The 15,216-nt window shown below is 54.3% G+C and overlaps 1 protein-coding gene across 3 annotated transcripts in view; it reads left to right on the top strand.

Moving 5' to 3' along the window:
* Positions 1–2,660: 2,660 nt before the first annotated feature.
* SH3TC1 (SH3 domain and tetratricopeptide repeats 1) overlaps positions 2,661–15,216 on the top strand; it is a 60,855-nt gene continuing 48,299 nt past the window's right edge. For all 3 annotated transcript variants that reach the window (XM_061145428.1, XM_061145427.1, XM_061145430.1), the window contains exon 1: positions 2,661–2,826. In XM_061145428.1, the coding sequence (XP_061001411.1) occupies positions 2,710–2,826 (117 nt within the window). In that variant the 5' untranslated portion in view covers positions 2,661–2,709. The remainder of the gene's footprint in view (positions 2,827–15,216) is intronic.

The raw sequence follows: 15,216 nt of genomic DNA, 5'->3' as shown, positions 1-15,216 counted from the left end.
TCCCCAGAGGGCTCCCGGCCCAGCCACTTCTCATTTGCAAATGGGGAAACTCAATTTCCCCAGAGAGACCTGTGAATTGCCCCGCCGTGCCCTGGGACTGAAAAATATAGGGCTCCACAAGACTTCCCTGGTCATCCAATGGTTGGGACTCCATACTTCCAGCGCAGGGGGCACAGGTTCGATCCCTGGTCAGGGAACTAAAAATCACTCAAGCAGTGTGGTGCAGAGGAAAAGAAAAGACAGGGTCCCATGAGAAAACCAAAGGGGTTATGTGAGTGTGGGGGGTAGGGGGGTGGGAACGGGTCTCCAGCACTGAAGAGCTTCCAGACCTGAGACCTGAGAGGTGGGAAGTTGCGTGGTGGGACCCCAGCTTGGGGACATCTGGGAGGAGATTCTGTCCAAGGCCCTGGGCTGCTCAGGGCCTTGGTCTCCATCATGAAAAGGGCCCTGGCTGGGTGATGGAAATCTAAGCCTGAGCCCAGTGCCTGGCCCCTGCCGGCCCTCGACCTGGGGGAGGGCTCCCGAGGAGGGCAGCCAGGACCTAACTACCTCTCAGCCCCCGATCTGGCCTCCCTGGAGCCAGGGACCGGCAGCCTCCCCTGGCCGCTGGATGGGATCTGCGGGTCAGTCACAGGAAGGAGCTTGAGGGCGGGGTGGGGGCACGACTGAGAATGCCAGGGCTCTGAGGTGGCTCCTGGGAACCAAGCCGCCAAGCCCTGGTCTAGGGACGAGGGTCACGGTTCAGCCCTTGCAGGGCACCAGCCGGGAGCGGGGGGCGCTCCCAGTGGCCGCAGAACAGCGTGCCCTCTACGAGGGTGCAGCGGGCCCTTGGTGAGCGCCGGGGAACACAGCCCTGTAGGTCCAGACGTCCCGACTTTTCAGAACAGCCAGATACCTGGTTTAGGGTGAAATCTCTAGCTTTCCACTGTTGAAAATGAATCAGAGGGCTTTAAGCCCTTCGCCTGTGGACCAAGGGTGGCCGACACTTGGGGACACTGCAGCAGCGTGAGCCCCGAGGCCAGAGCCCCGGCCTCGGACAGGCCGGACCGGCGAGCCCAAGGAAGCACAGGGGGACGGCCGGGCTTCCGGACTGGAGCGACAGCGGCAGGGGCCACAGGGACAGGCCTGGAGGGTGTGTGGGGGCGAACTCTGTGCTCTCCTCGTGAGTCAAAGCAGAGAGGGCCTCAGGCACCTCGTACCTCATTGATCCACTCGCCCATTCACTCGGCCATCCTCAGAGGCGGCGGGCACTCAGCGGCCAGCTCCTGTCCGCCCTGCGGCCGGCTCCAGCCCCACCCTTCCTGCCTGAGCCAGCTCTCCCCCGGGACAGCACATGGCACCTCGTGCAGACACGTCAGAGCCACAGGGGGCCTGATAAGACTGCCCATCTGGGGTGTGTGTGTGTGTGTGTGTGTGTTTGTGTGTGTGTTTGTGGGTGTATGCGTGTACTGTGTGTTTGGGTGTGTGCGTGTGTGCCTATGTGCATGTGTGGATGTGTGGATGTGTTTGGGTGTATTGTGTGTGTGTGTGTGCGTATGTGTACGGATATGTGTGGATGCATTGTGTGTATGGATGTATGTGTGTGTGTCTGTGCACTTGTGGGTGTGTGTATGTGTTTGGATGTATTGTGTGTATGGGTGTGTTTATTGTGTGTACGTGTGTGTATGTATATGGGTGTGTCTGTGTGTATGTGTATGTGTGTATATGTGTATGGGTGCATTGTGTGTATGGGTGTGTGTGTGTGTGTCTATGTGCACATGTGGGTTTGTGTATGTGTTTGGATGTATTGTGAGTATGGGTGTGTGTTTATGTCTGTGGGCAGGGCTTTGTTTTGAGCCGTCGAAACTTGCTAGCGCATTTATTTCTCACAAACACGGACGAGGGGCTGGTACCGAGCGTTCTTCCATTTCACGGGCAGGAAAGGGGGGCACAGAGAGCCTGAGACTCGCCCCGAGCTGCACAACCGGTCCTGGACGGCCCCCGCCCTGCAGTGGTTTGGGGATCTGAGAAGGCGCGGGGGCGCGTCTGTCACAGGCCCCCGGTGACTCTGCCCACCTATTTGGATGTCTGAAGACATATCATTTGGGACGGGGGACCCCTTGCCTGATGACAGGGGCCACCTGGGATTTGTTAACAATCCAGATTTCTAGGCCCTGCCCCAGTGGGTGTTGACCTGGTGGGTCTGGAGTCAAGGATCTGTAAATTTGAGGCCACCCGGTGTCTGGTTAGAAGCTCATCTGGGACATGGTCCCTCTGGACGCCTTGAGGCCCGCTGCTGGCGTGGCCAGACCCAGCACACAGTGGCTGCTCAGAGGACATTTGCTGAGCCCCTAGCTATAGAAACCCAACCCAGAAAGAGCTGTGAGCAGCCCAGCATCCAAAGGCCCAGCCTCCTACCTCTCTGAGGCATGGACACCCGAGAGGCGGCACCTGTCACTTGGTGTCCCCATGTCCCCATGTCCCCTGGCACCCAGGCCGGTCAGGGAGCCAGGTTCCTGCTCTTCGCGCCTGCAGGAAGCTCCTCCCCACCCGGCTGGGGAATGCTGACCTGGGAATTGCTGACTTCCACCGACGCAGATAAGGAGGAGGAAGGTCGTGGAGGAGACCCGGCCCCTTCCCGGCGGGGCGGGCCAGCCACAGGCCCAGCCAATGACCCGGGCTGACAGCCCTGGCCACCTGATCGGAGCCTGGAGGGCCAGCTCGCTGCAAATGTGTGCCTTCCTGCCAGGACAGGCATCACACGGCCGGGACCAACGCGAGGGGCCAGGACAGGAACCGAGGCAGGTGCGGGGCCCCAGGAGCCTCCCCCTTCCCTTGCTCAGCGTGGTAAGTTCCAGACGGCCTACAAAGCTGTCCCCAGCCCCGTGCGTGCGTGTGGAGGGTCACCTGTCAGGACAGGCGAAGCCAGGGGAGGGTGTGCATGGGCGTGCACCCTGAAACCATCCTGTCTGGGGAGAGGTCGGGCAGTGCTCAAGTGGCCCCGTGTCCGAGGAGGGGGCCGCAAGCCGTGAAGCTGGACCTTGTCGAGGCGGCAGTAGTGAAGCAGGAGGTGCATGCCTTTCCCAGGTCGGGGTGGGGGTGGGCCTCTTTATGGCCCCGGAGGCTGCAGCCCCAGAGATTCCGATCTTGTCTGAGCCCCTGGCCTGTGAGTAAGGGACTCACCTCGGAGCCTCAATTTGCCATCTGCGAGATGACAGCATTCGTGTTGGGGCCAGCAGAGTGTCCCTAGGCGGTCAGGGGCTGAGTCCAGCACCAATGGTCCTGTAGAGGAGCGGGAGCCTGGGGCTGGAGGGCTGGGGTGGGGGCCAGGTCCCTTGCCCCTAAGGCTGTCCACTCTCCCTGGGGATCAGCCCTGGGGGGTCTCTGCTCCTTCTCCATTCCCCAGCTCCCACCCCAGTCCCCCAGGGGCCAATGTCCCTGCAGCCCTGGGGACAGTCCCTCTGTCCAAGAGGGCCTTTTGGACAGGGAAGGGTCAGAGGGGTCAAGGGGGCGGCAGCTCTGTCCCCGGGTCCTGGGGTGCACTGCCAACTTCATACAGATGGACCAGTGGTGAGGGGGCAGCTTTGTGGTCCAGGCGAGGCCGTGCCCCTCTGACCCTTACACCCTGTGAGCCTGGTGACCCTTCCTCCTTCCCCCGGGGGCTGCGCGTGAGGCCCCAGGCAGAGTCTTGTCTATGGGATTCTCAGGTGACCCGTGGAAGGGCCTGGCCCAGCGCTGGGTTTCCGGGGGATCGGGTGGAATAACTTGCTAGGGACCCCCAGCTCACAGTGGCTGGAACCGGGGTCTCTTCTGAAGGTCTGCCTTGGTCTTCCTGGGGCCCCAGGGATGGCAAGGAGAGCCAGGCTTGGGCCCTCTCACCCTCCTCCTGCTGCTGGGGGAGGCATGGCTCAGAGACGCTGCAAGGCTGGCCCAGGGCCACACAGCAAGTTGGCCTGGGACATGCCCTCCAGGCTCTTTGGCCTTTAATTGTTCTCTCTGTACACTTCCAGGTGGTTCCACCTTACTGGGCCTTTTTAAAAAAAAAAATTAGATTTGATTTTTTTAAAGAACAGTTTTAGACTTCCAAAACAATTGCAAATAGAGCACATAGGGTTCTTGCAACCCCACGCAGTCTCCGGTGCCTTTGTAATGGCTCATGAACCAGTGTTTGTTCATTATTACTAAGGAAAGCCCATACTTCATTTGGGTTCCCTTCGTTTTTACCTAATGTCCCTTTTCTGTTCTAGGGCCCCATCCAGGACACCATGTGATATTTAGTCATCACATCTCCCAGGGCTCCTGGGCTGGGACAGTTGCCCAGACTTTCCCTGTTTGTTGTTTAAATTTTATTTTATTGAAGTACAGTTAACGTACAGTGTTGTGTTAATTTCTGCTGTACAGAAATACAAATCAGTTTTATGCATGTACATAGGCACACTTTCTTTTTCATATTCCTTTCCATATGGTTTGTCATAGGATGTTGAAGAGAATTCCCTGTGCTACGCAGTAGGACCTTGTTGTTCATCCAGTCTATATATAATAGTTAGCACCTGCTAACCCCCAAACTCCCACTATACCCTTCTCCATCCCCCTCTCCCCCTTGGCAACCTCAAGATTATTGTCTGTGTCTGTGAATCTTTTTCCATTTCATAGATAAGTTTCTGTCGATATTTAGATTTCACATGTAAGCGTCTTTCTCTCTCTGACTTACTTCGCTTAACGTGACACTCTCTAGGTTCATCTGCGTCGCTGCGAATGGCATCATTTCATTCTCTTTTGTGGTTGAGTCATATCCCATTGTATACATGTACCATATCTTCTTTATTCATCCATCTGTCAATAGGCATTTAGGCTGTTTTCACACCTTGGCTCTTGTGAATAGTTGAACTGCTATGAACATAGGAGAGTATGCATCTTTTCTTAAAAATTTATTTTTGGCTGAGCTGGGTTTCATTGCCATGTGAGCTTTCTCTAGGTGCAGTAAGCGGGAGCCACTTTCTAACTGTGGTGCATAAGCTTCTCATCGAGGTGGGTTGTCTTGTTGTGGAGCAGGGGGTCTAAGGCATTTGGGCTCAGTAGTTGTGGCCCAAGGGCTTGGTAGCTCTGCAACACGTGGACTCTTCCCAGATTGGGGATTCAACCCATGTCCCATGCGTTGGCAGGTGGATTCTTAACCACTGGACCAACAAGAAAGTGCATATCTCTTTGAATTAGAATTTTTTCTGGATATATGCCCAAGTGTGGGATTGCTAGGACATTTGGTAGTTCTGGGGCTTCCCAGGTAGCGTTAGTGGTTAAAGAACCTGCCTGCCAATGCAGGAGATATAAGAGACACAAGTTTGACCCCTGGGTCAGGAATATCCCCTGGAGTAGGAAATGGCAACCCACTCTAGTATTCTTGCCTGGAGAATCCCATGGACAGAGGGGCCTGGCGAGTTTGAGTCCGTACGGTGGCAAAGACTTAGACACGACTAAAGCGACTTAGCACAGTGTACTGCATGGTAGTTCTGTTTTTACTTTTTAAAGAAAATGCCATACTGTTTTCCATCATGGCTGCACCAATATATATTCCCATCAACAGTTTAGGAGGGTTCCCTTTTCTCCACATCCAATCTAGCAAGTTTTTAGTAGACTTTTTGATGATGACCATTCTTTGGCCAATACTTTGGCCACCTGATGCAAAGAATTGACCCATTTGAAAAGACCCTGATGCTGGGAAGGATTGAAGGCAAGAGGAGAAGGGGACGACAGAGGATGAGATGGCTGGATGACATCACTGACTTGACGGTGCTTCAGCAGTACATGAACCAAAAAATTCCAGATGTTCAAGCTGGATTTAGACAAGGCAGAGGAACCAGAGATCAAATTGCCAACATTTGTTGGATCATAGAGAAAGGAAGGGAATTAAAAAAAAAAAAAAATCTACCTATGCTTCATTGACTATGCAAAAGCCTTTGTGTGGATCACAACAAACCAGAAAATTCTTCAACAGATGGGAATACCAGACCACCTTACACATCTCCTGAGAAACCTGTATGTGGATCAAGAAGCAACAGTTAGAACCTTACATGGAAGAACCCACTGGTTCAAAATCAAGAAAGGAGCGGCTAAGCCCGGGAACCACAACTGTGGAGCGCGCTTGCTGCAGTTCCTGAAGCCTGCGTGTGCTAGAGCCCCTGCTCTGCATCAGGGGAAGCACCACAATTAGAAGCCCATGCCCAGCGACTAGAGAGTAGTCCCTGCTCGCTGCAACCAAGAGAAAGCCCGTGTGCGGCAGTGAAGACCCAGTGCAGCCAAAAATAAAATCATTTAAAAAATAAAAACCATCCCAAAGACAAAAAAAAAAAAAAAATCAAGAAAGGAGTGTGACAAGGCTATATATCGTTACCCTATTTGTTTAACTTATATACAGAGTACATCATGGGAAATGCTGGGCTGGATGAATATCAAGCTGAAATCAAGATTGCTGGGAGAAATATCAATAACCTCAGATATGTTTCTGTCACAACAGGCCAGGCTTACCATGTGTCTGTGCTGACCCAGTCCTAGAATCAGCCAGTTCTCCAAAGGTTCTGCTTCTTGGAGAATGGCTTTAGGAGCCGAGATGTTTTATCTGCACGCTGTGTGTGCTTGTTGCTACGTGTGTCTTTTCTTTAAGATCCTCTCAGCTGACATATACATATATATAAACCCATGGATGGATACATGAGTATGTGTACACATACCCATGTAAACACACACATCTATGAGTTAGCCTGTTTATGTTACTGAGTCGCTCAGTCGTGTCCGACTCTTTGCGACCCCGTGAACTTGTCCTTGTCCTTCAGTGTCTCCCAGAGTTTGCTCTGTCTCATGTCCATTGAGTCAGTGACGCCATCCAACCATATCGTTCTCTGTCGTCCCCTTCTCCTGCCCTCAATCTTTCCAAGCATCAGGGTCTTTTCCAGTGAGTCAGCTCTTCACATCAAGTGACCAAAGTATTGGCGTTTCAGCTTCAGCGTCAGTCCTTCCAAAGAATATTCAGGACTGGTTTCCTTTAGGATGGACTGGTTTGATCCCCTTGCAGTCCAAGGGACTCTCAAGAGTCTTCTCCAACACCACAGTTCAAAAGCATCAGTTCTTTGGCACTCAGCTTCTTTATGGTCCAACTCTTACATCCATACATGACTACTGGAAAAGCCATAGCTTTGACTAGATGGACTTTGTCAGCAAACTGATGTCTCCACTTTTTAATATGCTGTCTAGGTTTGTCATAGCTTTTCTCCCAAGGAGCAAGTGTTTTTTAATATCATGGCTTCAATCACCATTTGCAGTGATTTTGAAGCCCAAGAAAATAAAGTCTGTCACTGTTTCCACTTTTTCTCCATCTATTTGCCATGAAGTGATGGGACCAAATGCCATGATCTTAGTTTCTTGAATGTTGAGTTTTAAGCCAACTTTTTCGCTCTCCTCTTTCACTTTCATCAAGAGGCTTTTTAGTTCCTCTTCACTTTCTGCCATTAGAGTGGTATCACCTGCATATCTGAGGTTATTGATATTTCTTCCAGCAATCTTGATTCCAGCTTGTGCTTCATCCAACCACTATGAGTTGGTGTGTGTATGTGTATACTAACCTGTCTATATACATATGTCTGCAAGTTTGCCTGTATATACGTGTATTCTAACCTGTATACACACACATCTAATGAGTATTTCTACATGTGACACATGTATCTCTGTCCAGTGAAATTCAAATCTGCACTGGTGTCTCCATCTCTAAGCCAGCACCCCATGGGTCATTCCAGCTTCCTCTCCTGGGTTTTCTGTAACTCCTGCTCCAACAGTGAGAAACCCGTCTGTCACCACCGACCACCATCTACTTAACTGTAGACATTCAGACCGCTGGACACACGTACAGAAGCGTTAAGATTTTGAAACCCAGGCCCCGTGGGAAACACGGTGACCAGCTTGAGCCCGGGAACAGAGGTGGGGCCTTTACTTTCAGTCTTCAGCCGGCACTCATCGTCGGGCTGGTGGGCAGGCGCCTCCACCTCCGGTCAGTGAGGCACTTTTTTCATTCACCTTACAGTACACAGCTTTGTTGGACTCGGCCTCCATCCTGGGATTCCTGAGTCCTCCTGAATCTGTTTTATTTTCATCCATTAAGGTTCGCTTTGTGCTATAAAGTTTAAAGTCTTTGGAAAACGCGCAGCATCAGGTAGCCGCCATCACAGGACCACCCTAGAAAGTCCCCGGGGCTTCCCTGCTCAGCCCTCCGAGGCCGCTGATGTATTGATCCTTCCAGTTTATTTTCACAAAGGCAGGGAATATGAAGAAATTCTAAACCTCCTTCAGAACACAGAAGGTAGAGCACAGATCCCTCTGCTTCTGGCTTTCCCCACTTGCTGTGGCTCAGAGGTCTTCCCCTGCTGACGCCCTGAGACCGGCTTCAGGCTGCTCAGTGCCAGCCTGGAGCGTGAATTATGCGACACCTAGGTCATTTCCAAGGCGTCGCTGTTGCAGAGTCCCCACCCCCTCGGAGCCCTGACCTGTCAGAAGCGGGCAGTCGTCTGCAGACTATTCCCACAGGTGGGGCTTCTGGGCAAAGGGCACTGTGGCTTTAAAGGAGTTGGCTGGTTGACTGGTAATCCGCCCTCAGCTTGGCGCGGCCCTGCCCGCCCCACAGCCTGCAGAGGGTGTAACAACAGACGTCAGGGAGGAGCTGGGAGGTGACAGAGGGCATCTTGGGACCACTTTGTCCTTCTGGCTGGGGGCACTGAGCCTCATTTCATATATTTTAAGGACACAGACAAATAGGAACTGTCTCCAGTCTGCCCTGTTTTCTGTGGAGTCCTTGTTCTCTTCCTCCAGCGTCTCAGGTGGGAAAGAAAGAAAAGAAAGTGAAGTCGCTCAGTCGTGTCCGACTCTGCGATCCCATGGACTGTAGCCCACCAGGCTCCTCCACCCGTGGAATTTTCCAAGCAAGAGCACTGGAGTGGGTGGCCATTTCCTTCTCCAGGGGATATTCCTAACCCAGGGATCAGAACCTGGGTCTCCCACATTGCAGGCAGATGCTTTGCTAGCTGAGCCATGGGGTCTCAGGTGAGGTTCAGTTACAAATACCTGCTGGGAGAGGGTGTGGTCCAGCCTGACTTGGAACCAAAACCCACAGCAGATTCTGTTTGTTGAAAATTAAGAGTAAAGGGCCTGAGGAAAACAGCAGACAAACCCCAGCTGAAGTTCAGCTTGCAAAAGTGCCTGGCCCATCCTCAGAACGATCAAAGTCATGGAAAACATGGAAAATTTGACGGTCAGTCCCAGCCCAGAGGAGCCTAAAGAGACGCGATGCTCAAGTGTGAGGTGGTGTCCCCAGGGCCCACTGGGGATAAAGGAGGACAACTAAGGAAAGGCCAAGGAAAGCTAATGAAGCCTGAGCCCCCACCCCGTGTCAGGAGCCACCGCTGGCTCTGAGGCAGGGACCAGATGGAAAGGGAGACTCATAGCCGACCCATGGTGAGGGGTGTGCAGGGAAAAGGTCAGTGTCCATGGGAGACAGGGGGCAATGGAAGAAACAGCTTGTTCTGCTCCTCCTTATTCTCTCCTGGAACTGGGAGCGATCTGGGAGGCCTCCCAGAGGAGATGATGGTCAAGCAGGGCTTGGTAGAATGTGTGAGAGTCTATCCGGCTGCCACGGGGAAAGGAAGGTATTCTGGGCATGGGAGCAGCTTGAGCCAAGCTCTCCCCATGAGAAATGGCCAAGCGCAGTGATGCACAGGCTGCTCCCTTCTTCCTGCCCCCTGACCGGTCGTGGGTGCAGTGGGTGATGATTGGAGACCCCAGGCGGAGGGCTCCTGGCCTCTTCTGGGCCTGCTGTGTCCCTGCCTCTCCAGCAGGAATGCGTGTTTCTTCCCTGGCCTCACCTGCCTGACCCTTGCCTTCGTGATGAGAATCTAAAACCCAGACTCTGGGGTAGGGGGTCCACTTTGGCAGGAGCCCAGTTGGCCTCCTGTTGCAGGCTACAGTCCTTGAGGTCGCAAAGAGCTGGACACGACTGAGTACATTCACGTGCGCACACACACACACACGCCATCAGCCTCCCGTGAGCCAAACCCACCGTCCCAGTTCCTGAGCTTCACCACGGCTTCCAGTCCTGAGGCCCTTTGGCTTCTTTTCGGGCCCCGCTGCCCAAACGTGGATGCTGTGAGGAGGTCCATCACACCCTCCTGTCGTTTGGCCCCGATTGCGGGCACTTTCCTTCCCCTTCCTATTAAGGGATGACAAGCCCTTCTCCTTGCGGCCACCACCGCCCCCCCTCCCTCCTCACCCTTACCCAGCCCTGCCCTCTGGCCATGCTGGGCCGTCTATCTGGGCCTTCCTTGCCTGCTCTGACCTACCCTCCAAGGTTGTTTAGCTTATGTGCCTGCTCAGCTGTGTCTGACCATGTGCAACCCTATGGACTGTAGCCCGCCAGGCTCCTCTGTCCCTGGGGATTCTCCAGACAAGAACACTGGAGTGGGTCAGCATTTCCTCCTCCAAGGGATCTTCCCAGCCCAGGGATCGAAACTGCATCTCGTGCGGCTCCTGCATTGGCAGGTAGAGCTGTTTTTTTTTAAGCCACTGCACCATCTGGGAAGCCCAAAGTGTTAGTGATTCTGTTGTGTCTGACTCTGTGTGACCCCATGGACTGTGGCCCAACAAGCTCCTCTGCCCATTTACTTCTCCAGGCAAGAATACCATTCTCTTCCTCCAGGGGATCGAACCCAGGTCTCTTGCATTGCCCATGGACTCTTTATAGTATGAGCCACTAAGAAAGCCAAGTCAGGTCAGTCGCTCAGTCGTGTCTGACTCTTTGCGACCCCATGGACTGCAGTGCACCAGGCCTCCCTGTCCATCACCAACTCCCGGAGCTTGCTCAAACTCACGTCCATTGAGTCGGTGATGCCATCCAACCATCTCATCCTCTGTCGACCCTTCTTCACCTGCCTTCAATCTTTCCAAGCATCGGGGTCTTTTCTAGTGAGTCAACTCTTTGCATCAGGAGGCCAAAGTATTGGAGTTTCAGCTTCAGCATTAGTCCTTCCAATGAATATTCAGGGTTGATTTCCTTTAGGATGGACTGGTTGGATCTCCTTGCAGTCCAAGGGTCTCTCAAGAGTCTCCTCCAACACCACAGTTCAAACGCATCAATTCTTTGGCACTCTGCCTTCTTTAGGTCCAACTCACATCCCTACATGACTACTGGAAAAACCATAGATTTGACTGGATGGACCTTTGTCAGAAAAGTATTGTCTCCGCTTTTTAATATGCTGTCTAGGTTGGTTATAGCTTTTCTTCCAATGAACAAGCGTCTTTTAATTTCATGGCTGCAGTCACCATCTGCAGTGATTTTAGAGACCAAAAAATAAAGTCTGTCACTGTTTCCATTGTTTCCCCATCTATTTGCCATGAAGTGATGGGACTGGATGCCATGATCTTCATTTTCTGAATGTTGAGTTTTAAGCCAGCTTTTTCACTCTCCTCTTTCAACCTTCATCAAGAGGCCCTTTAGTTCTTCTTTGCTTTCTGCCATAAGGGTGGTGTCGTCTGCATACCAAGGGAAGCAAGGCCCTAAGCAAATGTCACCATCTCCAGGAAACCTTCTCTGACTCCCAAGCTGAGTTAATCTCTTCACCCCTGACACCCTACCCCACCCATGTACATCCTCAATTTGGGTTTGTCTGAAGTTTTTCTCATGGTAATACTGGGGTCATGGGTTTAGGGGAGGAAGGCCACAGAGGTAAAATGCCCATTTCATTCTGTCCTGGCAAGGGTGCCTGATGTTGACAAGACCTGTCACTGCCAGTGTCGGCCTTGATCCCCCAGCCCAGGTAGTGATTGTCTGGCTTTCTCCCATGAAATTACCCTTCTCTTTCATTTCCATGTAGTGCTCCCCAGAAGGAAGTCACCTGCCCAGTCACCCCTGAGGACTGGGGAGGGAGACACCCCTCCTGGGGGGTGGAGCAGCTGCATAAATCACTTGGAGCTCTGCTACATGGGAGATTCACCTCTTCCTCCTCCATTTACTTCGGCAATCTTTGAGTTATATTGGCATGGACTTAGGGATATTCCTTTTATTGCTGTTGTTGGTCAGTCATCCAGTCATGTCCAACTCTTTGCGACCCCATGGACTGCAGCCCACCAGGCTTTCATACCTGGGGTCATCACCTAATACCACTTTATTTTGTTCCTTAAATTGTGCCAGCTTTGGCCGTTGTGAGCTCTTGTCCGGACCCTGCCCCTACTGGCCTTGATGATAGTCATCGCTCTTTTATGGGCCCCTCCCTGTGTCTCTTTGACTTGGTCCCGTCATTGTGGGGACCCGTAGATCTAGCAACTATCCACCCATCTGTCGTCTGTCTATCTATCTAACCCACTTCCTGCTTTCTGGACCTACAAGATGTCTCAGGCTTGCTTACTTTTCCCGCCAGGGAATGTGCTTCACATGCTAAGGCCTGGCTCGGAGCCCCTCCTCCAGGCAGCCTCCCTGGCCGTCTCCAGGCAACTTGGGGGCTGTTTGGTGGCCCTGGCCTCCCTGCTCATCCTCCATCACGGTCACTCTGTTTCCTTGGCTGTCTTTACCACTAGGCTGAGAGCTCCCGCAGGCAGGGCCATCTGATTCATCCATCCCCCCAGGTCCCCAGTGCCCAGCACTGGGCCGGGCATAGGGTGGGGCTGGGCAGTGCTGCCAGCAGCCAGACCCTGCCCCCACTGGCTGTGATGATCATCGCTCTCCTTTGTGGGCTCCCCTTCCCCACACCAGGCGGGTGCTGGGCCCCCGGCCAGGGTGGACAACAGAGGCCAGAGCAGTGGACTCACCCAGCTTCCCACCTGGACGGAAGCTGTGTTGTTCACCGCCTTAGCTCATAGTGTGCGAGGTCAGCGCAGCACTACCAGGGCTGGTGTGTGAGGTGCTGGGACCCAGAGCTGCCCTCTGTGAAGGCCAAAAAGCTCTGTGCAGGGAGGGAGGTGGAGGCCGTGCCCACCTGCACGCTGAGGGGAGACCCCGGGCTCCCACCTGGATTGGCACCGAACCTGTAGGTGCTCCGACCACTCCCCCCACCGTGCGGACTGTGAAACCTGCAGCTGGGTCGCCAGATGTGTGAAGGGTGCAGGTGTGGACATCCGCCTGCCACAGGGCTGCTGCTCAGAGCCTGCAGTGGCCCCATGGATAAGACCTGAGTGAGTCCCTCCCACCCAGCTTCCCCCTGGAGAGCCAGGAGGAAAGTGGATGCCTGGAAATGGGCGGGAGATAAGCGTCAGTGTCCTGCACGGCTTTGCCTGATCAGAGGTGGTAACTTGAGGGGGCTGCCCCTTCTGCATATCTGGGACGGGCAGGCCCCCCGCACACAGCTCCTGTTCAGGCACCAGTTTGTTAGTCATTCAACAAACGGTTGCAGACTGCCCAGACAGAACCCTTGAGGATCCTGAGTGTTAATCTAGGGGCACCTGGTTTCAGCCCAAAGGTGCTCAGGGCCCTCGGCGCTGGGGAAGTGCCGGCTTGTCCACATCAGGCGATGCAGGAGGGAGACTTGGAGGCAGACAGGAGTCAGAGTCGGCACCTGGAAGAGACGCTGACCAGGAAGAGGAGGCGCAAACGCAGAGGACGTGGGGACCACAGCGGGGGTCAGGGAGCCCAAGGGCCCCAACTGCTTAGGGAACAGGGTGGCTTGAACGTGACAGGTCCGGGGAAAGTGAAGGACCAGGTGCCAAGTGGCTGGTGGTTCCGCTACTGAGATTTGGAGGAAGGAGGGGTGGGTGGTGGGCCACAGGACACTTGTCCAGTCCCACCGAGAGAGAGGCCTGGCTCTGCCCTCCGGGCAGAGTGGCACCTGGACCATCCGAGTTGGGCACATGGCTCTGAAGTCCTCGACGTTCGTGCTCACACCTAAGGATGAGTGTAGACGGAGTGGAGTGGCTAGTGAGCGGGAGGAGGGTGTGTGGTCAGCTGGGCAGAGAGCGGCCGCTGAGGGGCGGGTGAGATGCAGGTGCAGACAAAGCCATCAGACTTAGTATCTTGGAAGGTGCTGGCAGCCTGGATGAGGGCTGCTTTGGGGAGTGGGGAGTGGAAGAGGCCAGGCTCAGGAGAGAAAACAGAGCTGGCTGGGGTGGGGGGCTCTTGAGGTTTCGCTGGGAAGGGAGAGGAGATGGGAAGCAGTTAAATGAATGAAGTGGGGACTGAGCCCCCCCCCCCCCCCCCCCCAATCCGAGGCGGCATCACCTACGTGCTGTTCAAGCACAGCTGAGAGTGACTCTCAGGGGAGTCCTGTGGAAATTCCCCCCGGGCCCTCCTGCCATGCTCGGCCGGCTGTGAGACCCTGTTTCCATGAGGGGATCTTGGCTGGGAGGACCCTTGCCCTCCGAGGAGGCCTCTCTAAATTGTGTGCTGACGCTGGGTTAATGTTTGCTTAGCCAAGTTCAAGATCCACCCCTGGTGCCTGGGCTGGGAGGAGGTCTGGGTTTCTAGGGGGTGGCCGCACCCTGCTTCAGGAACGCTGGTGCCCTGGACCTTGTGAGGGCCTGTGGGATCAGGGTGTCCCTGGGGTCTCATTTATCACTGAGCGATCTCCCCAGGCTCCCTAGGAAACGGCAGCGGCGAAGCCATCACCATGCATCCCAGTCTGGGGCTTCCTACTCCCATCGCCTCCAGGCAACCCCTTCCCGGCCCCCCCCCACCACCACTCAGGGGCCACATGGCCCAGGGGAGCGGGGCGAGCCTGTCCTCTGACGGGAGGGACCTCTGAGACCCGGCCACTGCCAGCCTTGTGGCCGCTCAGAACCTCGTCCCTCATTTTGCTAAAAATTATTTTATTTATTTATTTATGGCCATGCTGGGTCTTCATTGCTATGGGCTTTTCTTTGCATTGTGGTGCAAGGGCTCCTTATGGTAGAGGCTTCTCCCGTTGTGGCGCACGGGCTCTAGAGCGCAGGCTCAGTACTCGTGACTTCCGGGCTCTAGAGCGCAGGCTCAGTACTCGTGACTTCCGGGCTCTAGAGCGCAGGCTCAGTACTCGTGACTTCCGGGCTCTAGAGCGCAGGCTCAGTACTCGTGACTTCCGGGCTCTAGAGCGCAGGCTCAATAGTCGCGGCTCCCGGGCTCTAGAGCGCAGGCTCATTACTCGTGGCACATGGGCTTAGTTGCTTTTCAGCAAGTGGGATCTTCCCAGACCAGGGATGGAACCCACGTCTCCTGCACTGGGAAGCAGATTCCTTACCACTGAG

The sequence above is a fragment of the Dama dama genome, chromosome 6, assembly GCF_033118175.1.
Source record: "Dama dama isolate Ldn47 chromosome 6, ASM3311817v1, whole genome shotgun sequence".
Classification (NCBI taxonomy): Eukaryota; Metazoa; Chordata; class Mammalia; order Artiodactyla; family Cervidae; genus Dama; species Dama dama.
Note: the sequence above shows the minus strand (reverse complement) of the source record. Positions and strands in the feature narration are given on the sequence as shown.